This window comes from Trachurus trachurus (assembly GCF_905171665.1).
Source record: "Trachurus trachurus genome assembly, chromosome: 5".
Classification (NCBI taxonomy): Eukaryota; Metazoa; Chordata; class Actinopteri; order Carangiformes; family Carangidae; genus Trachurus; species Trachurus trachurus.
In genome coordinates, this window is record NC_139896.1 from 16,039,140 (window position 1) to 16,064,050 (window position 24,911).

At 42.3% G+C, this 24,911-nt stretch overlaps 1 protein-coding gene across 1 annotated transcript; it reads right to left on the reverse strand.

Moving 5' to 3' along the window:
- Positions 1-2,346: 2,346 nt before the first annotated feature.
- On the reverse strand, positions 2,347-14,058 carry cldn19 (claudin 19). The gene is made up of 5 exons (XM_083972213.1): positions 13,275-14,058; positions 8,129-8,293; positions 7,693-7,777; positions 6,453-6,599; positions 2,347-3,245 (listed from the first exon to the last, which is right to left on the reverse strand). Exons 1-5 carry the CDS (start codon positions 13,495-13,497, stop codon positions 3,197-3,199), a joined length of 669 nt encoding a protein of 222 aa, XP_083828339.1. The 5' UTR covers positions 13,498-14,058; the 3' UTR covers positions 2,347-3,196.
- Between the last annotated feature and the right edge of the window lie 10,853 nt (positions 14,059-24,911).

Genomic DNA, 24,911 nt, shown 5'->3' on the forward strand with positions numbered 1-24,911 from the left:
GAAGGAGGACTCAAACGCTTAACTCAAAGGGAATTTATTTAACAAAAAACGCTCTCAAGGAGGATGATAAAGGGGAACAAAAAACGCTCACTTGGAGGACAGAATGAAACAAGGCTTCTTGGGCTGCATGACGGTGACGCTGACAGGACAAAACGAACTGACACAAGACAAGGGAGACAAGGACTATTTGAACATGAGGTAAGGGGACACAGGTGGAACCAATCAGGGGCGGGGTTGACAATCACAGCGGAGGGAAGGCACACAAAGGGAGGAAGTCAGGATCTGAAACAAGAGGGAAAAGGTGAGTACAAAATAAAACAGGAAGTGCATGACAGGACGGGACATGAGTGACTTGACTAAATTAAAACATAAAGGACCAACACATGACACAAGACAAGACATTAACAAATTTGACGAGACATAACAGTTCGCAGTTTCACATTCCTAAATAACCACGATGTGCAACTTCGAATAAAACACATGTGTAACATATCATCCATCATTCAGAGTCATAAGTTGGAAAACACATTCCTGTGTTTAACAGAACAATTTGGCTCAGTTCATCGGGTTCATCATGCAAGAAACCTCCCTTTGTATCAGTTACGATAACAGTGTGTGGCAGTAGTTCAATATCTCATATCCATAAAAGAGGTTTTTCTTTTAACAAGCATGAAAATATCTCTCACATTGAGCGTGTCAGGAAATACACAAGTGGCTGATGTTGATATAATTTAGTTGTGAACTTTATTAATTTTACATATTGTTGTGAAATGCCTCTGTATATGCACATCCCATTTGGAGCAAATGTTTGTTTTTTTGCATGACGGTCTTAGTATGTAGTATTGTGGGACACACTGTTTAGTCATGTTGTGTGCATTTGTACATGTCAGCTGTATGTGAGATTTCACGTCCATGCTCTGTTCCCACCACTGGTGTCTTCAGTTTTTTCAAAGTGCCTTACTTAAACTGTGTATACAAACCCATGGACTGACTGTCTCTTTTTTCTGCCTATGACAGCAGCTTTGAAACGGATGCCCTTGGCCTTCATGATCTGCTTCAGCTGATTTACATTCATTTTATGCAATCACATGTTTGAGACCTTTGAAGACTATTTACTGCTTCTGTGGTTAAAAGAAGAGGTCCCAAATGTCTTTAATGCAATACCCATGTGTCCACATGTGCATCAAAGTGGTTGGTCTCTATCTATACTTGTCATGAGGAGACCGAGACCCCTTCTGTAACCACCTGTTTACACACACATGGACTAAAACAGCTGAATCCTTCCTTGTTTCCCACACCTCTGACCTCATGTGAAGTTGTATTTCTGTTGTTTCCCTTATTCAAGTCATGAATACTTCACTTGGTTTTAATATGATCCAATCACAGTCTAGTCTGTAAATTGATATTAGCACTAGGCTACTCTGATACGATCGCAATGGCATTCTGTTGAATTAAAGGTCCCAATTAGTGGATTTCCAGGTATTTTTTGATTGTAAAGCAGGTCTTTTTTAATTCTGTGAAAGTATTAAAGTGCTCAGACCACAGAGAAATGCACACAGTCTGTGTCAGTCTTAAAATAAGTCGTCACTCCTGCTGTTAATTTGTGATGTTAGAAAAAAGCAATCACTGCTGTTAGCCACTACCAAAGCCCCGCCCACCTGAAAACACTATCCAACATTACAGAAATTGGTTTCTCTGAGTCTTTACCTGAAATCTGCTATATTTTCATTCTATCACTCAATACTCTTAGCCAATCAGAGGAAAGGTTCAAAGCTTTATCTCTTCTGATTGGCTCACCAACCTGGTATTACTGGAGCTCCAGCGGGGTGGTTTTTAGTTCTTAAAACCACAAAATATTTCCCATAGATATCAAAAGCAAATATCTCGCTATTGGTGCTAATGACCTTGGGCCATAGAAAATGCGATTTAATTTCAGTTGACCTTAAAAAAAACTTTGGAGAAAAAAAACAATCTATCTGATCCTTTGATAATCTTTTAGGGGTCTCAAAACAATTTCACCAGTGGCAACGCGATGGTCATATAACTGTGTCCATCCAGCTTCATTCCATGCCCATGGGTTAAGAAATGTGTGGTAGCAGTGGTGAACAAGTTAACTTTGTGAGTCCACCTCTGAGAATGTGCCACAGTCCAGTGGAGCAGAAGTGGAATTCCAACATCTGCAATTATTGAACAACAGGGTGCAAAAGAAGTATTTGAGCCCGAGAGGAAGAAGAAGGAGTGGAGGGAGAGAAACAAGTTAGGAAACAACTGATGAAGCACGGACTCACAGTCAACAACATTTTTATTTCGCTGTTTACTTTATTCTAAAAGAAACAGACAGGGGTATACTGTAAATGAGATGATACACAACATGGAGGAGGTAAATATTAGAGAAAGGAATGGCATGGTAAATAAATGTAGGCATCAGAAGGGCATTTGAACACTGGCATTCCTTAGTACAGGAGACAGCACACAGTACAGTACATCCTTTAGAGTCACAAGTACAACGACTCTGTCATTCACACAAAATCATATTGGCACTTAACAAAACAAAATGAATGTACTGGGTATATCCTCAATCCAGGGTACTAGGAGACAGGCACACAGCTTCTTACAAACAGTGCATAAGGCATTATGTTGAAGATCGTACGTATGTCTCTGTTTTTTCTTAAGTGGTACTGTAGCTTCACATTCATTTTCAGAAAATGGTAGACAGAACTGCTGGCAGAGGAAACTATGGACACATCCCTCAGATGGGACGCGAGACTATGAAGAATCCATGTAGTGAACAACAAACATGTGTTATAAGGCACTGTAGTAAAATATTATAAATGTAAATGTAATAAAAAACAGAAAAACAGAACAAAACAAAACAAAACAAAAAAGAATAGAGCAGGTGGTATATACACCCGGGCATTTTAACATGTTATAGAAAACATACCCTGAATGACTGTCTCTCCCAAAGTCAGCAAAACAGACAAGACAAGGATTTTCTTTCTTTCTCAACCCCCCTGAAACAAATGTTTCATTTAATCTTACCAAAACAATTTCATAATTTCTGTTGCCACAATATACTTGAAAGGTTGCTGTTCATTAATTCTCTCTAGTGGTGTCTGTCTGTTTTGAGTTGCTCAGTGAGAGGGTTTTGTCTGTTGACAGAATCTAAACCATGGTAAGGCCAGAAGACTCTCCCAAACTACAAGTACTGCTCCCTTTTCTCTGGTGGGGTACTTTTAACATTTGGTCTGCAATTCAAAAGGGAAAAAAGACACGTTTCAGTCAGAGTACAGTCACAGAGGAAACAAAATAAACCCAAAAGAGACACATTTACAAAAACACCCAGAGGTCACAGGATATAAGTGAAGTCATCAGTCAGCGCAACAAAACCACAAAGTGTTTCACAAATTGTTAACTCTCAGCTGATAGTGGGGCAGAGGGGTGTGTGTGGGAGGAGAAATAGAGTGTTTACAGGCTGAAATGGAGGAGGAGACCTCATTTCTTATGGAAAAGATCTGATCAGAGTCCATATTTACAGAAAAGGCTCAGAAGGTAGGGAAAAAAATGGGAGAAGACAGTGCATCTTAGTTCCCATTATAACTGATAAGGTGCGGGTGTAGTACCGAGGAAGGGGGAAATGTTCTGCTACGAGAAGTCCAAATTTGGGTCTAAGAGGTAACGGGAGGGGGTGGGGGGGGAGACAGTGGTTGGACAGGCGGACAGTCCTCAATAAAAAGGCGAGGGCTGATCAGTCAGGGAAACTAGTTTCACTCAACAACTCTGCCCTGAATCAGAGGAGAGAAGAAGACAGTCAGAGAAGAACAAGGATTAGAGGACAGAAGGGGAAATAAGAGACACATCAAGACCTCTCAGATTCTCACAGCAGACATGAAGTGTTAGAAAGATAATGAGATGATGATTGACTGTAAGGGTGTTAGAGGAAAAGAGTGAAAGTCAGTGAAAAGGAACATGGGAGGTGATGCTACATGTCAGCTGGCTTCTAATCTACACTTTAAAAAACTTACATGTACTAAATATGTAGCCCATTAGTAATGATGATAACAACAGGTTAAGATTTCTCAGGCTGAGCTTAAGTTAGCTGCTGGTTCACCATCTTTACTTTGAATATTTTTGAGAGACACAGTTTAGTTTAGGCATTATATCTTTATAGAGAGCCACGCTTGTTATTTCTCATTTCCAATCTTATTTCCACACTAAGCTAACAATCCCACAGCTGCAGCTTCATAATTGAAGGTCCTCTACTGTTTGAAAGTAGTTTTCTAAGAGTTTTCTTATTATAAAGCAGATCTATCACCCACACTTGCAGGATTTGATTTGAGTGTTTAACTGTAATCTGTTATTGGATCGCAAAGAAAGCAGTCAGCCAATCAGAGGACAGGCTCAGAGCCTCCTCTCTTCTGATTGGCTCACTGACTTGTTGTTACTAGAACTCTGTTGCCTTATAAAGGAGATGTCAAACTACTATTAGATATTTGTGGTTCTCTTTTACATCTTCTTATGGATATTAAAACTTAAAATAAAACACAGGAGAAGTGTAAAATACAGAACCTTTAACAGATGAATAGAGCTGTTGGGAAGTGTGTGAATAAGTGTAATTCCCAAAATGTCAAACCCTTCTTTTTAAAGTTTCTTATCTTTGGACATAGCTTTATAGGTAGTTCTATCACATTTGTTGTTGAACAATCTCCATTCAAAACACAGCTGGTACTGACATACCAGTGACGCCTGACATCTCCCTTTATCTAAAGGGTACAAGGAATTTCCTATAGACCTACAAGCCCCCCTCCCCAATCTGACAATAATAGAGCACTCGACAAACAAGTATCTACCAAGAAGTGAGGCCGTATGTCCGGGAAATGGGGATACTGGGACCTATTCTAAGAAAAGTTAATGGCTTTATTATCTGGAACAGTGATGGACCAGCTCTTTTAGAAACACAAATGAGAGCAAAGCAATGTAGGAGCATCAAGGGGGAACTCAAGAGCCAATTTAGGTCTGCTGTCGGGCTTTTACAGGCTCTTATCTGGGGCAGACTTTAAAACTGCTGCAGATGTCTATTGTCATTTTTCCCCATAGAGTCATTATATGTAATAAACCAACAGTGTTGACTGCAGTGAAGTTAAATATGATATGATTTGTGTTTATTTGCTGTGTTTCCAGTATCATGTCAGCTTCATGGTTCACTGTAAAGCATCGTGTGAAACAGCATCTTAGCTTATGATTCCCAGTCAGATTTTAAGACATGAGAGGTGTATGAAACATCTTAGATCGTAGACATTAGATTGGTTACACAAGAGATTACATGAGCGTATGATTGTGGAGTAATGATGTTAGTAAACGGAGCGGTGATGATATGTGTCAAAGTGAACCTCCACTTTCTCTCAGTGCTGAATAAAATGGTGAAATGATCATCAATAGCATTCATACTCAGTACAACCTCAGCAGCCACCTTTCACTAACAGTTTTATCTCCACTGTTGCAGTTCAGTTTGTGTCTTACCGGCTGATCGCTGTGTAAAACAAGGCTTACCTTGTTTTAAAGTGAGTAAGGTGCACAGCTGTCACAAAATGGCCATCTGAGGACTTAATTACAAAGAGCACTTAACACACCTGATTCTTTATCACCCTTTATTTTGGTTCATCACACTTTAGCTGTCTTCATCAGGGTTTGAACTACTGAGATCACATACTGTGTAGTATTTTTCTGAGCAGCAAGAATCAGTGTCTTCTCTGATTGTGGCCTGTGAGCTTAAAGACAGAGGAGCTGCTCTGTAACTTTTACATATCTGCACAGCACAGGTTTGGGACACTCCCTTCACACAACCTAAATGCACCAGTGGAGTGTGAATACACAACACAATATGGAGGCAAAAACACAGATGCAGCTCCAAACAGGAAGCATAGGACAAGCTAATCAGTGTGTTTTACAGCACTGGTGTTTCTCTAACTCTCTCTAACATTCTCTGCCATTATACAGTTTTTATTTTTGCTTTACAACTCACCTGCTGTAGCAAGATGCACATGTATGTGACCATTATGTCTTTCAGAAAGTGGATGATTTAGTGATTTTGGGTCAGATTTAATCAGCCACATAATTTTAAGTGGTTAAATAATGACATAAAAGCACAGACTTCCATTCACAACACAAGCTTGTCATTATATCAGTAGAGTGGATGATTGACATTAAATATGTAGGTTGTGCGTCCACAAATTTAAATTTATAACTTGTTTTAGCCATAAAATACATCCTGTGGCACATATAAATATGTGGTATGTATAAGTCCCTGTGTCTATACTGTAAGTGGAGTACGACGTGATTGCATGCATGATAGTCTTTTTGGTTTTGTTTTAGCAGACATAATCTGAGTAAAAGGTGGTGGTGCCAAGTGTGTCCTGTTTGGGTGGCTGCTGGGAGGGGGTGGGGTTTACACGTACTCCCTGGCTGTGGAAGGCTGTGATTGGCGGTAATATTGCTGTCCTCGCATGTCGTCTTTGGAGCAGGAGCAGCACAGCAAGGAGCCACCCAGTACCGTCAGACTGGCCGCTGCCCAGCCCACGAACAGGGCCGAGCCAAACTCATACCTGCGCAGGAAGCAAGGGAAGAAGAGAGGATGTGAAGAGGTTTACTGTTGTTAGTGTTTGCACTGATTTATTATGATTAACTGTAATTAGTATGTTTTTCTACATTTTATGAAGCCTATCACAGAGAGCCAGATAGCCTAGAATCATTTCAACATTGTTCCCACAAAGCAGCTGATAAGACATGGATAAAAACAACTTAATCTTTTGGTATAAACTCAAGACCGGCAAAAAAAAATGCCACATGTTAATCCGTTTAGGGTGAGGGTTAACTAACTTTAACACCAACCTCATGATGCATATGCTGATGTTTACTCATCTAGTGACAGTTTTGTGTTCTTTGGCTTTAGTTCAACATGAAGTTTGAACAGCCATTTCCAGTGGCGTTTTTTGGAACAAAGTCTGTGGTACTGACCATTAGTCACTGTCGAACACAGGCCTCACAGCAGATGCAACTACATTATTCATTCTGGTATCAATATTTCTTTTCATGTGCAAAAAATATCACAAAACCTCTGACTTGTCTGAAATGATGAACCTGGGCTGAAGAGGTGAAAGATGTTATTGAACAAGAAGACTGCGAGTATCTGGCAGCAACCGGGAGGAATACAAGATAACTCATTGTGAAACTTTTTAATTGTGACATAAATATTAAAATCCTCATTGTTTTTTTGTTGTTATTGCAACTTACGCATTTATAGAATTTTTGTGGATTTTAATTGCGTAACAGATCAAACTTAAAGTGTCTTTTCCCATTAGTAACTCAGTCCCACATCATACATATGACAGTAGCTATTCAAATATAATAGCTAAAAGACAAAACCTCAAGTGATTAATTTGATGTTTTTTTGGATTGCGTCAGGCAATTGGCAACAGTTAGATGTTTTTTCTCAAATAGACAGTGGACTGTTTTTTCAGCCAACCCTAATAATGATGACAGTAATACGGGTCTTTCAGAATTTAAATGGCACAAAATACCCATGAGAATGCATCATTTTTCCATCACTCATGGCTTGCATGCTTGACAACTCCATGGGAAGTTAGTTGGTTTCTTTCTGACGGCATGTGCCAGTTTGGCATCAGGTGAGCTACATACCTGGCGTTGGGTGGTGTATTTGGGTTGAAGAACTGATAGGACACCTGAGTGGCATACCAGGACACAGACACCAGCGTACATAGACCTGTGGAAGGAGGAAAGATGAATACAGCTGAATGAACTGTGTGTGTGTACATTAAGCCTATGAATGTTCACTGCAGCTACAGCAGCACACATAAACTGGGGAATCCTTGTTTAGTTAATGCTCTCCCCCTGTGGTTATGGTTTATGTCTGAGATCAGTGGCTAATGCCTCTGAAATGACCACTTCCTGTTTACAGCAGGGACTCTAATTACCCAGAAGACTCCTGGTGATAGATTCAGGCCAGAAAAATGCCAAATCTCTGTTGCTAAATGCGCTAATTGCAGGACATACTGCAGTGTAATTTTAGCTGCAAAACAAACAAAACATTCACAGCACACTGCAGAAATCACACCTGCGAGCAGGAAGAGAGCTCCACCGGTCACAGCGATCCGAGTCTTGGTGGCTGGGTTGTTATCCCCGACCTTCGTGCACTTCATGCCCACCACGCTGATGATGATGCCCATAAAGCCCAGCAGTACCGACACCACCATGAGGGCCCTACATGTTTGAATGTGGACTAGATGAAGAAGAAAGAAGGAGGCGCGGGGGCAGAGGGGGACACAGTGAGGGGAGTGATAGTGGCACAATAGAAGAGGTGGAAGTACAGGACAAGAAAAAAAGAGGGAGCAAAGTGTTGAGGAGATGAGAAAACTAAATCTTTCAGACCATCATTTGGAACAAACACAACATTTCATTTCAGACATAAAAGTGATAATTACAGAGGAATGACGTTACACAAGCGCCATGAAGAATTGATGGGATACCACATGTATTTTTACAGGAAGCTCATTACAGAGTGTCCACCACTGTCCTACTTTGCAGAGCGGGAACGGCTCTGGCTTTTTTTATGTCCAGAGGTGACTCTCGGGGCCAAGCCCAGAGACCTTAAATGATCTTTGAGATCTTCTCCAGATCCTTCCTCTGTAGTTTTGCCTAATGTTGCTGCCCACACAGGCCTCAGCACACACATAACTTAGTGGGAGGAACGTATTTACACATATTTACACATTCACGCGCACACATGTATGTACGAGTACACAATATCTGCACAGATGAAACACACAGCTCCTTCTCACACACAGCTGCTGTAGGAGGGCCTGCTTTACATGGTTCACACAGTGGGATTAGTGTGGCTTTGTCACAAAGCAAGATTGTTTTCATGGGGCTGTCGCCACAGCGATCAGACATTACTGCCTCAAACACAGCCACACACAAAAGTGTTAGCACGAAGGCAACTGCTAAGCACTTAATGATACTGTCAAAATACTGATGGAGTGTGTCTTATTTACAACAAGCGAGGGGATTGTCGAAATCCCAGCAGTGGGAAAAAAAAAAACCCCAAAAAACCTGCATATTCCAACATCCTGATTCTGCTGTCTGACAGAGCTGACAAATATGGTGATTAAAGTAAACACAACAGAGGTTTTCATACAGGTGTAACAGCCAAGGTCACAGACATTAGCTTCAAATAACAATGACTTGACATGTAAGCCAGCGTTTATCCACCAGAGGAGAGAGGCAGGAATCAAATTAAGTCAAACCCACACAACACAAAGGCAGGGAATAGACTAGAGCTGAATTAGAGTGGCAACTTCACTCATGGTCGACTTATTAGATTCTTTTTCACCTGAGCTTTCAACCAAATGTTTTACATTTAAAGAGCTCAGATTCAAACAGAACAGAAGAGTTTAGCTGAATAAAAGCAGTTGTTAGTCTTAACTCAATGACCACTTACTGTTTCCTGAGCTTTCAATTACATCCTGATTAGAGTTTTGTTAAACTACTCATTGCATGGTTAGTCTATCGTCACACTTCTGTGTCCAATTCCAAGAAAGAAACGTCATGCTTTAGCAGAATAACAGACTTTTTATTCAAGCTTTCAACCACACCTCATATTTCCTTTACAACAATCAAGTAAGTGGACCTTAAAGTTTTTCTATTTTTGTTTTTCTAACTTTACTGTGTGTGTTTGACAGAATAAAACCTCTTCCTGTTGAGCAACAGTCTGAGTGGGAACCTAAAGTCATCATTTGTCATTGTGACAGAAACACACACACACCATCATTCAAGGCGCAGCAGTGATGTAGTATTTCAGACGCTGACCTGAGGGGACTCATGAGGAGGAAGAGGATGGAACAATCTTTGAAGTCTGATTTATTGCTCCAGAGCTGCTTTTGATGGAGTATCTGAATGGTCTTCAACAGAGGGTGGTTTGATTTTTCTTATTCTTTCATCCAGTCTTAGCATTCCTTCTTTCCTCTGAAGATGTGTGTGGGGGGTTTAGGATCCCCCATGGTAAATGACACTATTTTGACCAGTCTTTGTCAGAGACAAACCAAGGGGACATTTGAGGGACTTTAGTGTGACTGAGAGGTTAAAAGGGAGGCAGAGAAGAGGGGAGGTGGGCTGGTTCTCCCACTGGGCCCTCTCTTTCCAGTGCCAAGGTTGGCAGTGCCAGCCACAAGCTTTCAATGAGTGTGTGTGCTTGCTGTTTTGTGTGTGTGGGCACTGTAAGGTCCTATTGTGAGATCACTTGTGACACTTTCGTACGTAATATCTGTTTGCCCACTCACAGCTCCACTATAAAACCATACATTTAACATCTCCAGCCTCTTTCCCATCCAGTTTCACCAGTACAAACACACACACATGATGTTCTCTGAAACTAAAATTGAATTTACCTTAACCAATTTCTACTTACTTAATTTCCACTTTTAAGTATAAATGGGGAAGTCCTAATTACCTTGACTCGTTGAGATCAAACTCTTAAAGCTAACAAATCAGACACAGGGGAGGATGTGCTGTTACTGCTCCCTGTGTAAGTAGATACACACCACGCCTCCTTATGTCTTATGACAACAGTAACTTTACGGTAGCGGTAGGTCACTCATCATGACCATTACAGATACTTTTCCAGTTTTAAAGGATAATCCAGGTGATTTTCTATATTTTCTTATAAATAGCCTCCATGAACGGAGGGAATCAGTTATTGTAATAAGTGTACCCAAACTTAATATATCCTCTGTGCCATAGAGATCCACTGTTGTCCAAAAACTGTTAGAGGAAGATTTAATGAACACGTCGTTTGTCCCACACACACTGTCCTGCTGCCAGAAGTAGTCACTACCACACTGAATGTGTATACATCAGTGGCTGTGGCTCGTGTTCACTTGAAACTATTTTGGAGAGTTACTTAGTTGTGAAAAAAGTAATGAAAGTATTGTAATATTTACATCTTGAGTAGAAACCAATGGGCTTCAGATCTTAGTGCCTGAGGCAGAATGGGCAAGAGGAGGGAGTATGTAAAGAAAGACTATGGGAGTAAGTATGTTGATGCTTGTCCACTGATGGAGAGTTAGATTCATTATAAAGAGTATAAAGTTATAGATCCATCGGTGTAGTGTCATCACATTAACAGTGCTGTTTCCTTATCAGGCTGTATTCAGGGAGCAGAAAAAAAGCCCATACACTATACTATGTTGTCTTTCAGAAACACTATTTATAGTGTTTCTGAAAGACAACATAGTATGTTGTATTGTATTAATTTAAGCAATGAAGACAATGGTTATAACCATTGTCTTCATTGTTTAAATGAATATAAGGTGATTTATAATGTGTAACTCGTTGGCAGGGCTGGATCAATGTGTTTTTAATGCCATGCTTTGATGTTTCTGCTTTTCTAGAGCTGTCCTTTCAGCACTACCATACACACACAGCCAACCCTCTCGACCATGTATCATTCTCATCATCATCATCTCCTTTTTCAGCTCATCCAACCTGCAGCGGTTTCCCACTACGGCTGCTTGGCAGCATCAGTAGAGTGGAGCACAGTCTGGTGAACAATTACAGTCACTATCACATGCTGCTCCCACTGCGAATGTAGCCGGAGAGGAAGAGTTCACTCACAGCTAAAACCAGTCTTACTACTGGATCAAACTAAAAACCATGGGGGTGTTTAATCAGGATTCAGTCTTGCAGTGCCTTCTCGGACCCCCAGACACATGACCGAATACTGATCTGCTCCATTTCATAATCTGTCTGGGGAAACGCCTGAATAAACCTGTGAATGATTAAGAATGCTCCGCTGCGCCTGCGACTCTTCGTTTCAGTGTTGTTTCAGAGGAGCGTGTACTTAACCCTCTGCCCAGGTTCGTCTTCAGTCTGAATCTGCAGTCACTGGGTGTGTTAATGGACAAATGGAACAATGTGCGCGTGTGGGGAAGACAGAGCACATTCTGGGAATATCTCTGGTGTTTGGCTCAACACTGCCCTTTTCTTCTCCTAACAGCCCCTATTCATCCGCAAGGACAATACGCTGTTCTTGTCGCTGCAACGAACCAAAGGAGATGGGAGATCAGCTCGGGCCCCCCACCCCACCACCCCTCCTCACTGGCACACAGGACGCCACAGAAAATGTTTTGATATAATGACTCACCAAGACACCAAAATGTTTGCAATGTGCCTCATTTGTTTGTCCAAGGAGAGCAAGTGTGCAACAGCAGGATCCATGAGCACATCGGCCCCAAACCGCAGAGAAAAACACACAAACTGACATGTTCGGTTGTTTAGTGAAAATGGCTTCTGACCGAGCCCACCCCCCGTAGCCTTTCATTAGAATCACTAATGAAGGAATAAAAGGATGATTTAAGCAGGCAGTAGATGGATGGATTCATTTAATCTGGGAGCCATTAATTATGAGTCACTAGGTCCTGCTTACAGATTGGAGATGACAAGGGGCTCATATTCTGAGCTAATTTATGTCTGAACCCCACATTCCTGACCCCCTCCCACTCCTCACACACTACATTTCATGATGCTTTACACTTTTAAGAAAGAGCTGAACTTCATTAAAGACGTGAACAGCAGCATTTGAAGTGAGATTTACAACTACTGAATTCAATAACGTCCCACATGGAGGGGGGCTCCAGGAGTTGTTTTCCCCCTGTTTCATATGTGCGGCCAAATGATCGGACCGGCTACAATACACAACACTGTAGATTCTTCTTTGGAGAACTTGGGAAGACTAAAGTGAAAGCAGCTGATGAAAACTGACACGACTTTCTTATCAAAAATTCTAATATTAAAGAAAATTAAAGGAAGGCACCCGACAAGAAAAAGTGTTTTAAAAAAAAAAGAAAGAAGTGCGATTAAAAGAATTAGAGGAACCTTCCTTAGCGATGCATTAAAAGAGGATTATTGGCTTACTTGAATTTTAATTGTGTTTTTTCATCATCTGACAAATTAGCCGGTGAATATCACTTAATCACAGTTACAGTCACAGCACAGCTTCCCCATAAGGCATTCAATCCACTGTGGATTTAGCGTATTTTCCTTATTATATGATGTTTGAAATATGATAATAATCATCAATTCACAGAATTCCTATAATGAGCACATAATCCTTTGAAAAGAAGTTGCACCAGATAGTTTGAGTGAGAAAAGAGAGTACAAGTTAGAGAGCCAGGTGTTGTTCAACCAAACTCAAACGTTGTACTTACTGTCCAGCGAGAGCATGGAGTCAAAGATCTTGCACTGCACCTGTCCTGTACTCTGCGAGGCGCAGCTCATCCACAGCCCCTCGTACAGACCCACGGCTGTGATGATGGCATCGCCGGCGTACGATGACTGCTTCCACTGGGGTAAGGCTGTGGTGGAGATGATGCCGATCCAGCCGCCCAACGCCAGGAAATAACCCAACAACTGGAGACCTGAGTTGGCCATCCTCGTCTAGTTCTGCTGCCTCTCTGCTTCTGTCTGACTTCACTCTTTGTCTCTCCTGTTTCACTGGCAACAGCTTGTGTTGAGGGGACTTTGCTGTGGCCCTCTCGTTGAGCAGGCTTTGTGGACACACCTGCAGCAATCCTGATACTTGTTTCACTTTTTCTCTTCACTGTCTAGTCCCTCTGAGCATCTCCTTCTGCCCCTTTGCTTTAACTCTCATCTGTAGATCTCCCCCCTCTTTCTACTTGTCTCAAGCTCTTTCTCACTCTCTTTTCACGTCCTGGGCTAGTTTGGCCCCCGTGAGCTGGGTTGATGCGTTGACGTCTCCCCTCAGGGCTGTCCTGTCTGATTTCTTTGTCTCCCTTGGGCTCAGTCAAAGTGGAAGAAAATCTTTGTGGTGGTCAGTGGTTCAGTTCATCAAGCATCGTTGCTGGGCTGCTCCACTCTCTGCATGGCTTCTTCCAGTTCTCTCTCTCTCCCTCTCTCTCTCTCTGTCTGCTGCTTGCTTACTTACTTTCCCCCCACTACAATCTTTCCATCTGCTCTAGGCTCAAGTGGCTGAATGAGGGGTGGCAGGGAAAAAAGTGAAAAGAAAAAAAAAACGTGAACACAAAAAGTCCTTAACAGGCTGACCACAAAGAGATGAGGAAAAGGGCCGGCCTGTGATTGGACTCCTCTGTGTTGTAGGAACGCCCATGAGGAGGGAAGAGGGATGGCCTGGTTGGAAAAATAAGCACTGTTTCAAGCAGAGAAGGAAAGAAAAGCCAAAAGCTGTGCCTCAGGAAGGAAAATATCATATAGGTAGAGTCATGATGACAAGTTTGTTGATGCTTTTCTTGAAATAATATGGAAATGGAATCATTTAATGACACACGTCAGCAAACAAAACTTCAGCATGCTGCTTTACTCAGGTATGTGATGCATTGATCCTTTAAAACTTTGCCGCCCGGCTGGAGGTGTGGAGAAAGGTGGTGGTAAAGTGCAACAAACACACGTAAATCAGCATCAAACAATGGCCGCCTGAAAGGGAAGTGTCACATCCAGACAGGCTCTCCAGAAATTATGGGCCTGCTGAAGCAAGCCTCCGCCGTCGCCATGGCAACCCCGGCAAATGAAGAGAGAGAGAGAGAGAGAGAGAGAGAGAGAGAGAGAGGGAGAGAGCAAGAGTTCACCCGACTGTACATCCTTGCAGGAGCTGTAAACGCAGACGCACTCCAGGCTTTTGTTTGTGAGGAGGGGTTGCAGAAAGCTAGCGTTCCCACAGTTGTGCGGCTCCCCTTCAGCCTGGCTCATTAAATTATCCTCACTTCAGACTAACTCAATAATTCTATTCGGCCAATCAGACCGTCAACACACTCGGTCTCAGAGACGTTGCCGTTTTCTCACATCTGTAAGAGACATGTCTCACCCCCACTTTGCACACGTACACACACATACTGCTTGTTCACACAGCAAGCATGTTCTTGCCTGAACTCTCACAGTTGTCAGGGTGTAGAAGTAAGATGTATTGTGAGAATAAATCTGAGTTTAATGACAGATATATTGTAAACTGAGAGATTATTGGTAGTTCTCTAAAATGTTCAGCAGTATCAATATTTTTTCTCTGCACCTTTCATTTAGTCACTTGTTTCTTTGTGTTTTCTTTTTCTTTTTCTTTTTCTGTTTCTTTCTTTTTTTACTTCTCCAACCAACTCAGCCTTGAACTTGAGCTTCATCCTGATCTCCCCTCACATTCAAGAAAACACCAGGACATGTGAACATGCATGTGACCTCACTTATCCAGCAACATGCTATACACACTCACACACATGTATAAGGAACCAACAATGGAGGTCTTGGCATGGCTCAAAACAACCCTGTTTTTAGATCAAGCGTTTTTTCAGCCACTCACGTCTCACAGCTTTGTATATCCAGGGTGTACGTATGTGCAAACCTTATGTGATGAGGTTTTCAGTGTCTAATTAGGAGCTTGAACGTATGGGGTGAGTTGTGGTCAGAGCGCAGAGGTCAGCTGAGCCCGGGAGGCGAGAAGAGATGAAAGAGAGGCAAAACAAGTGCTCAGGTCCAGTGGAGTGGGTGGAGTGGGGTGGGGGCTTCAACCGAGCTTCTGGAGGTCTTTCTGATTTTGAATCATAACAACAAACTGCGATTGGTGGAGATAAGGCAAGTGCAGGGTCAAGTGGAAAACTCCACAGAACAAATTGAGCGTCAAGCTGTATTGGCTGTTGGCTGAGAGACAGAGATTTGTTATTACTCTCACATGTTGATATATGTACAGGACATTTTCTGCATACGATCATTTGTGAAAATTGAACAATGAACAATGAACAATGGCGTTAATGGGACAAACCACAGTCTGTCATAGTAAGTTTTCTTTAACTGATCATAAATGACCCACACAAATTCTTCATGTCTGTTTGAACATCAATGAACCTTGATGTGTGGGTTTGAGTCTTTGACTTACATTGGGTCATCCTGACATTGTTGACCATGGCTGTCTTGTGCACCCCACTAAGTTAGTCGTTCCATCCTTAGCTCAAACAGTGTCCACCATGTTTCCTCAGGCTTTCCCTGAGCTTCTGCATTTTCGGCCGGGTCCATAGAGTCCTATTTAAATCGAGCCTCTGAGAGTCTGTGAATCTGATATGTCTGTCAGCCACAACTCCCTGTGGGCTCTCATGAGTGGGATAAAATGAAAAAATCTTTGGAAACCTTTAGATTTACCAGCGTTAGGCCCACTGGACCGAGAGAACGGAGGGCCGAAGAGTTGTAGTCGTAACTTATGTGGTTAATGGCTGTGTTTCACCATCCACACTAATTAAATTCCACAAAAGACCAATAAGATGCAGACAGTAATGAGATAGGAGTCTGTAAACTGTGTTATCTTATTGCTCGATTAATGATCTGAGCAGAGCTGTATTTTCCCGCCTCAGTAAGTTTTTATGAAATGAAACACACAGATTATCTCCAGGAGCTAAGGCCGTTGGACCAAGTCAGTGGTTAGTTCAACAACTATCCCTCCAATTTTATCCAATTTTATCGTTATGAAAGGTGCATAAGTGCATAGATAGATAATAGATCATAAGGAAACTCTATTGGGTCAAAAACCTTCAGGTGTATCAGCTAAACCAGGTGTAAAAACACGGAAAGGTGTCTTTCCTACCTTTAGCCTACAATATTTTTGATAAGACACAGATTTATTTTTGCCATTTTCTAATACTTTTGATCAGCATCATTATTAAAAGAGACATTGAAATCTCACATTAGACAATATGGGACTTTAAACTAGAACAATAAGAAAACTGTCAGTAGAACATGTCTCTGCATCATCATGTTTCTTTCACTTCATGGGTTCAATACAGTTTAAGACCGAAAAATAAAATGTCAATCTTCCTTCCAGAATAGCTGAAACATGAAAAACATGTTGCAGTTCAAGCGTTCGATCACCTTGTATGAGATCCCTGCACTGTCTGTACTGGCTCCACCACTATTACCAGTGTGGAGTTCTTATCTCTTTGATATGACTCTCCCCTGACAGGAAACCAGCAAATGTGGTTAGCACGCTCTCATACACACGCACACACAATTAAGACATCAGTAGAGACATCAGATTAGCTGGTGTTGTCAGGGTTACCATGAGACACATGTGGACATGTAAACAGCATCGGGTGGGAATTACATAACACAACAGGCAGGTTGTGGATTAGTCTTTTTGAAGAAACACGTAGGGATTATACACTGAGACAGTTTCACTTTGATGTCAAATGAAGCAAATTTGTACAGCTACAGTCATACATCTGGGAGATACTATATAATTGATAGCACTTGGGATGCTGGCCTGCACATGAGTTAGCAGTATTCCCAGAGACCTTGTAGCACTCTCCAACAACTGTAATTACAGTACGTCAAACCTCTCCTGTTAATGTTTTTCACCCAGAGAGCCCACATGAGAAGGTGGCGTCTGAATGAATGCTAACGAAGCACAGAAATGAATAATGTATGGCTGCGCCCTGAGGAGAGCTCCTCTGGTCGGGCTCAAGTGCCCCTGAAGAGACTGTTGGCTCTGCTCATTACAGAGTTGAACAGGGCGTCTTTTCTCCAAAGCAGACGCACAAAAAACAACATGGAGAGTGTGGAGAAGAAAAACTGTTTGAGGAGTTAAATGTTTGCAGAGGTTATTGTTGTTGACTGATGTCCTAATTGCTGTTATTATGTAATTTGGGACACTTAAATCTTAAAACTACTGTGAGAGGTTGATGGGGGCACTTTCTGTGAATGTCTTGACATTCAGTGACACACAGAGGCAGCGCATTCTGCGAATTCTCCTCATCCACTGTTTCCTAAACTCACCACAGTTGACCGTGCTTTCACGCGGCTTCGGTTCAGCTGGTGGGTCAGCACCTTCTGCAGATGGTGACAGTGAAGCATGCAAATGTCTGCAGAGGAGTGGGAGGAGACCCTTCCTTTCTCCATCCTCTCCACCCAGTGCCTCTGCAACCTACGTATCCCCCATTACCATTCCATCTCCACTTCCTCGTATTTCTTGCTGCTCCTCTACAGAGAGGATGCATGGTTCAGTGGGTGCCATCAGTTACTCCCTCTTTCCATCATTTCTTCCCACCTCTCACCTCTCTCCCTCTCCCCAGATTTTCCAGACCCCTGCCGCACTAAGCTGAGCTTAAGAGTCAGCTGAGCTGATCAAAGACCGTAGCCATGTAGTGGCTAACAAGAGGCGAGAGTTCCCAACGACACAGGACCTCCCAGGGGTTCCCATCGCCATAGACCTACTGTAACTAGAATCGACGTGAAGGGACGGAAGCAGATTACAAACACTGTCTGCGTGACCGCATGAGTAGTCATGTGACAGATATACATACATGGGTGTAACATGTATTCCTGAGGAAAGTTTATTCTTCTAGAGGTTGATCTCATGTCCATATTTAGCTGATTTCAGGTTTCCATTTTTGCAGCATCCCCACAGTGTGTGAAAGGGCGATGTCCTTTTCCCACCACTCTCCTCCCTATCAACCCACGATTCCCACCCCCTTCTTCCCATACCACTCTCCTTGTCACGTCGACCCCTTCCAGTTACCTCTGCATGCTCTGGCACCCTATTATCACTCTAATTAGCCCTAGCAGGCTTTCCCTCCTCTTCCTCCTACCTTTGTTCCCAGTTTCTTCTTTTGTCCTTCATGACCTTTCCCTCTGTTTTTTCCACCATACTACTTTTACAGTCTCTAGAGGCCCTTCAGCAGGCAACAGTTTGACCCCTGTATGAATTAAACCACATTGGTTGGAAATTGTGTCTTTTTGAAGATCATTGGGTCATTACATGTTGTACTTGTAGTGTCACTTTATATTTGAAATTAAACTATTGTTCAAATGTGAGAAAAATGTGGTCAGTCTGATCTGTAGTGCACTGGGGTCTGACTGTTCTCTGATGGGGAAAATACTTGAGCTATGACCTAATGAGCAACTTACTATATGGAATAACATCCTCCCACTGAAGAAAACAGTGATGGGGTTAAAAGGGAAAGGGAAAAGCCGACAAAGCGTCGTTGAGACAAGCTTTGTTTTCATCACATTTAGAAATGACTATTCACATCAGTAAAGACACTGATGGTAGATTAATGCAATATGTAGATCAATTGTGTGTTGTGGTCTCTCTTAATCCGTGACTCGGGAAATTTGGTATGTTCCAGGATTCAAAGAAAAAACAATTTACAAAATAGGAGATGGTACCATTGACTCATAGTCTAGTCTTAGTCCGTCTCTCTCAGTCTGCTTCCTCATCCACAATACAGACATAAACTATCCAGCCTTTTCTCCCTCAAGTCTTTGTCTTCACCCCTTCATCCCTTCCTGCCCTCCGCCTCTTGGCACCTTGTTACCCGCCTCCCCCTGTACCATACGCTTGCTGGAACCAAATCTCCTGCACCTGCATGACCAGGCTCGATCCGGTTCCTTGAATTCCTGAAAGCACTGTGCTGATCTGACCCTTGAAGAAATAAGGGGGGAGGAAAAAAAGAGGAGAGTAGGACCCCTTTTAAAGGTGCTACAGTGTTGGGGGTGGTGAAGGGGGAGGGCTCCTCTTATGGGTGTGCATTTATCTGGAGCCGGAAAGAGCTTTATTGTACAATAAAGTTCAGACAGGGCTCTGGAAAATCACTGCTATTAGCAGGGGCCCCAGTAAAGACCTGTCTGGAATGGCCCCCCTGAGTACCCTGTTCCTGGGTTAGGTCCAGCTGGAAATGTAAAGTTTTAGTAATTTTGGATCATATGTTGGATTACATCAAATGCAGGTTGTAAATGCGTCAAATCAAATACAAGAAAAAAAAAAGGAAATTGCTTCTTTTACATATTATCTTAGTATGAAGCAAGAACAATTGTTGGAGCAATCTGATGTATGAAACTTTTCACTTTCCTTTGCAATGTCAGTTACCTAAGGTAGCATGTGTCATGGGACATGTGTTGGTGTCAACTGGAAGTGATTGTGGAGAAATCTTGATGTTGCGACAGAAAGACATGACAAGAAACACATGCAGCCAGATGATCAGACTGATTGGTTGAAAATATGCTTATCCAGATCAGTTAAACCTTAGGAGTGAAGTGAGCACATCTAGAGACAAATGTCTCTACGGGAAGATTAGGCCCACAAATGAAGATTAGTGCTGGTTTATGTTTGCACAAGCTGAGTGACAGAGTCACACACAATATATGGCTAATTCCTCAGACATGTCGCTGCCAGTAAGAAAGCAAATTGGGAAGGTGTGTATATCTTCTTTGAGTAAATTCAGTTTCTGGTTTTGATTTCAGAGAATTACCACAATTTCTCTGTTGTTTTAAACAGTTTTATTTCAGACTGTTTTTAACAGACATCTGTTGGAATTCAATGAAAGGTCGGTGGCTCAGTTATTTTTTATTTTGTAGTATCTAAGAAGCATGTAGCAAATTAGACCTCATGAAAAATTCTATGGGATCTTTGAAATTTCCCCTGAGAACAAACACTGGGGATGAAAGAACAGTCCTGCATATTTTGTTGAGATGTTCCTCACATCTATAGTATAACCATTGGATGCATTGGTTATACTGCAAAGGTACGAACCTCATACAGTCATTACAGGCAATGTGGAGTAACAACTCCAAAACTTGGTATGCATATGCACTCCACACAGGATCAAATCCAAAACCTTCTTGCTGTGAGGTGACAGTGCTAACCACTACACCACTGTGCCACCCTCTCAACCAGAGTGACTGGGTTATGGTGCATATCAACGGTCCTGGGTCACTCTGTGTGTGTCTGTGTGTCTGTGTGTCTGTCTGCGCATGTGTGTATTTCATGCCAGCCCAACATCAACAAACAGGCAGTGGGAGGTAGAGGAGCAGAGGCCTGAGGGTGAACAGCTGAGGGTGACTATAGAGAGATTAAAAAGGGAATGTGGGACCTAATCCACTGTTATATCGCAGTCCTCTGAGTCTCCACTCACTGAGAGAGTAAAGAAAAGATGAGCATTCCTCCCAGCGCTCACTACACAGCACACAGACCAGGGGCTACAGACGCCATTCTCCTGCCATCTGGCCTTAACCAAACACTGCACAGGTCCTCACCCGTGATCCAATCCAACCTCTTCACCCCTTTAACCGCTACCTCTGTCATGCACTCTCCATCTTCTCCCTCGATGTAAATTTCTACAGCTGGTAGATGGATGGAGCCTATATTAATTCCCTATTAAATACAGAGAGGGAGAAGTATAAAGTGGTATAGACGATTATGATTAAGGCCCTCTTGAACTTATAAATTACCGCTCTCTCTCTCTCTTGATCTCAACTATCCTTCCTTTCCCTCGCCCTTTTCACACCACATGAGAAGTAGGTCAAACTGTTCACTGCTCAAAATCAAACATGTCCCACTTGCTTGAAACCAGCACGTTCTTCCCTTGTCCACCAATCCTTGGTCAGAAGCGCAGTGTTATGTGGTGGATGTAAACATGTGAGGATTAACACTTCAGTGGGATGACCGTCGCCTGCACCTTGTGTAGTAACTGAGTAGAGCTTCCAGAGATCTCCCAGAATTTTAGACTGGCAAAAATACAATCCATGTCCTTGTCTGCTTTTTTAACCTTTCAAATAGCCTACCGCAGAAGAGGGAGGCTACATTAAGTCTAAACAGGAGAAGTGAGTGAATAGTTGACAATGATTTAGAGTCCAAGGAGGGTTAAGATAAATACTATCACTAGGTTTTTGATTTTAGTGTAAAATAATAATTTAGCATTGTCAAAATGGTTAAAGAGGTCAAATGAAACCATAGGCAGACAAAGAAATCTAAAATATACAAAGATGAAATACAACCCTAAACCTAACAGACTGAAAACTCTCAGTTGAAAGAAATGAATAAACGTCAGACAGATCCATCAGCTCCACACCAGTTGTTAACACTGGCCAGGCGCAGTTAGCAAAGCATTTAGCTACTAGTGTCTACAAAACCTTTCTCACACTCTTTAGCGCCTTTTTATTGGATGCTATTCCAAAAATGTGCCATGTACCTGCTGTCTTGTGAAGGAGGAACTCCCACTCGGTCTCTTTCACTTCCCCTTTCTGCTGACTTTCCCACCAGCTCATGCACCTTTTGTCACCTGCAAAAATACCTCTTCCTCTTAAGCTGCATACTGTCACGTTCACATCCTCTCCTACATGACTTTCATCTCTCCAGATCCTCTCCTTTCTTTCCCACCCGCCGAGTATATTTTCCCATCTGTCTTGCTGTAAGTAGGTGGCATTGAGCCAAGCATCGCCCAGCCTGCCTGCCTTCACCATAACAACCAGCGGAGAAGTCTTCATTCGACTGGACAAAAGGGCCTCCAAGTATCACTGCCGTTCCCTTGGGAGCTTATGGGTACTGGCCAGCTGCCTACAAGCTCAGGGCTGATGATTTGGAGGAAGGTATAGCTTAGGTAGGGAGGAAGTAGTATTAGTATATCAACATGGGTTTTAACCTCTCTAAAATAGCCCCTGGCACTGTGACCTTGCTCTCTAAAGAGCAGCTAATGCCTTCCCACAAGCTAACACTTCACTTAGCATATGAACCCTCCACACATACTGATTGCTGGACCTCTGCTTTCCATCACGGTGAAATTGCACATTTATGGGATAATCTAGAGTGCATGGAATTCATAAAGAGTCATTATCTTTACATCCTTTGTAATGACGCCCAATAAAAATGTCATTGGCCTGTTAGCGCTGGAGTTTATTCAGGCCCATTAGCTCCTCCATACAATGCTAAATAAACATTCAGGTTAATCCCTTGCCAGAAACATAACTTTAACCAGATCCTCACCTGCACTGTGAAACAACTCACAGTCAGTGATCCCAATGTAAACCAAAGGGTATGGCCTCATTTTAAAACACAGGAATGAGACATGCTCACATTATCAAATTTACTGACACGCCAACCCTCTGACTAAATCCACATCAAGAAGTTAGCAGTCAAATAGATGTGTGAAAATGCATTAAAAAATGGCCATCAGTGCACTTTGGACAACTGTGATGTTCTTTTCGATGACAAAAAGCACCTTAATATCAGAGTAAACGTCGAGTTTTCTTTGATAATGCTTTAATTCTTAATTTTTTAATGTCAAAGACATTCTTTAATAGTGAGGTAATGCAGGTGCTAGCAGAAAGTGTAAATGAAGCAAGTCCAGGTCAAGTTAATTTTAAAGGGATAGTTCAACATTTTGGCCCATTGCCATAATCCCTATAGTTTTAGGAGTAGGTTTGTTTCTTTTAATTGTCGGTGCGGCTTATTTTTACGGAGGCTAATGGGATTTCTTGGTTTCCCTCATCAAACTCATCAAATATATAATCCAACAACTCCAAAATGCTCTCGAAACTCCAAAAAGTAGAGACTGCTTGCCGAAAAAATACCCTCGACAGGAATGTGCATCAGCGGTTTTGCAGGAATTTACCTCTAAAACAACTCCGTCTCGTAACGTTCCGTTATTATCTCATAGCGTGGTGAATGTGCAGGTCACAACTTGTCCACGAGAGCGTTTTGGAGTTTTTGGATTGTGAATTTAATGAGGGTAACCAAGAAATCCCATTAGCCTCCGTGGTAGCTCTGAGCAGCTAGCGGCTCTGCTCTGCCATTATAAAAAATAGCTTGCACCGATAATTAAAGGTAACGAACCTACTCCTAAAACTATAGGGATTATGGCAATGGGCCAATTTGCCAAAAATGTTGAACTATCCCTTTAAGTCAGGCAAAATGCACTTCTATACTTATATGGTAAAGTAAAATAGTTAAATTAATGAAATTAGGCTAAACATGTAAAATTTCCAATATAGTTATTAATATGAATGAAGTTGTGGTTGTGTCCCAGGCAGGAAATCAGTCTAAGATTGATCTTGAGAATAATCAAGCAAAAAAACTGAAATGAGAATTATTTTGCTCTTGACACCATACTGTAGATGTAGTACACTGTCTTCCTCCTCATATATAAATATATACATGCCCTGCATATTACTGGACCTCTGCTTCCCTCTCAGCTGTGGTCCCATGCCCAGACCGGCACGGCTGTGATCCTAGTCCTATAGGAGAATAAGGAGGCAGTTCATGGCAGAGCTGAAGTCATCGGCCAGGCATCCGTCAGAACAGCCACCACAACAATACACCCCTCTGTCCTTCTAACACAAGGTTGGTTTTGGACAAGAGGCCGGACAGCACTGAGATGGACCGGCAGTAGCAATGGAACTGACAGCTACAGTTTGACCTTGTCTTGTACTGTAACACCCCACGGCTATGAAAAGAGAGAGGGAGCCTGTCAGATGATTGTTGGGGTATCTCTAAAGGTAACTTGCTTAAACATCTCATTGAAACTGTATTATTCTACATTACTAACGCCCACTTACTGTACAAAAAAAAAAAAAAATCTCAAAAGGATTGTGCTGTGTCTGTGTGGTTTTCCAGTAAGGGCACAATACCATACATGAACACACACATCTCCCAGAGCGCTGACCAAGGGTTTTAGAGATAAGTGAGGAGACTGATCTTGAAAGTAGCAGCCAAAACACTGGACAATGAAAAGTTTCCTTGTGCCGCCAGTAGTCAGAGGAGCAGCGAGACCGAGGTCACCTCAGTCGCTGATAGCATGCTGTTTTATTCTCCTCGCCCCAGAGTCACAGTCACAGTTAATCTCAGCTCTGTGCCCTGCTGTGCCCGACCCCAACCTGCCACCTCTGTCTCCATGGCAATAAGAACCAAACCACTGGGCACGTGCAAGAATACGCACACATAGTTGACACTTTGGGGTGTGTAAAGAGGGAAAAACAGAGAAATTCTGGCTTGTACTGAAAATGTTTTGTGGCTGTAGGCAGAACAGTCAGAGACGGCTGTACCAATCGCTGACTAGACCTCCGTT

Excerpts from the sequence above, each read along its gene's own strand:
- cldn19 (XM_083972213.1), bottom strand. The coding sequence starts at position 13,497 with ATGGCCAACTCAGGTCTCCAGTTGTTGGGTTATTTCCTGGCGTTGGGC. Across the intron at positions 6,600-7,692 it reads AATACACCACCCAACGCCAG|GTATGAGTTTGGCTCGGCCC; the intron begins GTATGTAGCTCA and ends CTTCCTGCGCAG. Across the intron at positions 3,246-6,452 it reads CAGCCTTCCACAGCCAGGGA|ACCAAATGTTAAAAGTACCC; the intron begins GTACGTGTAAAC and ends TTTGAATTGCAG.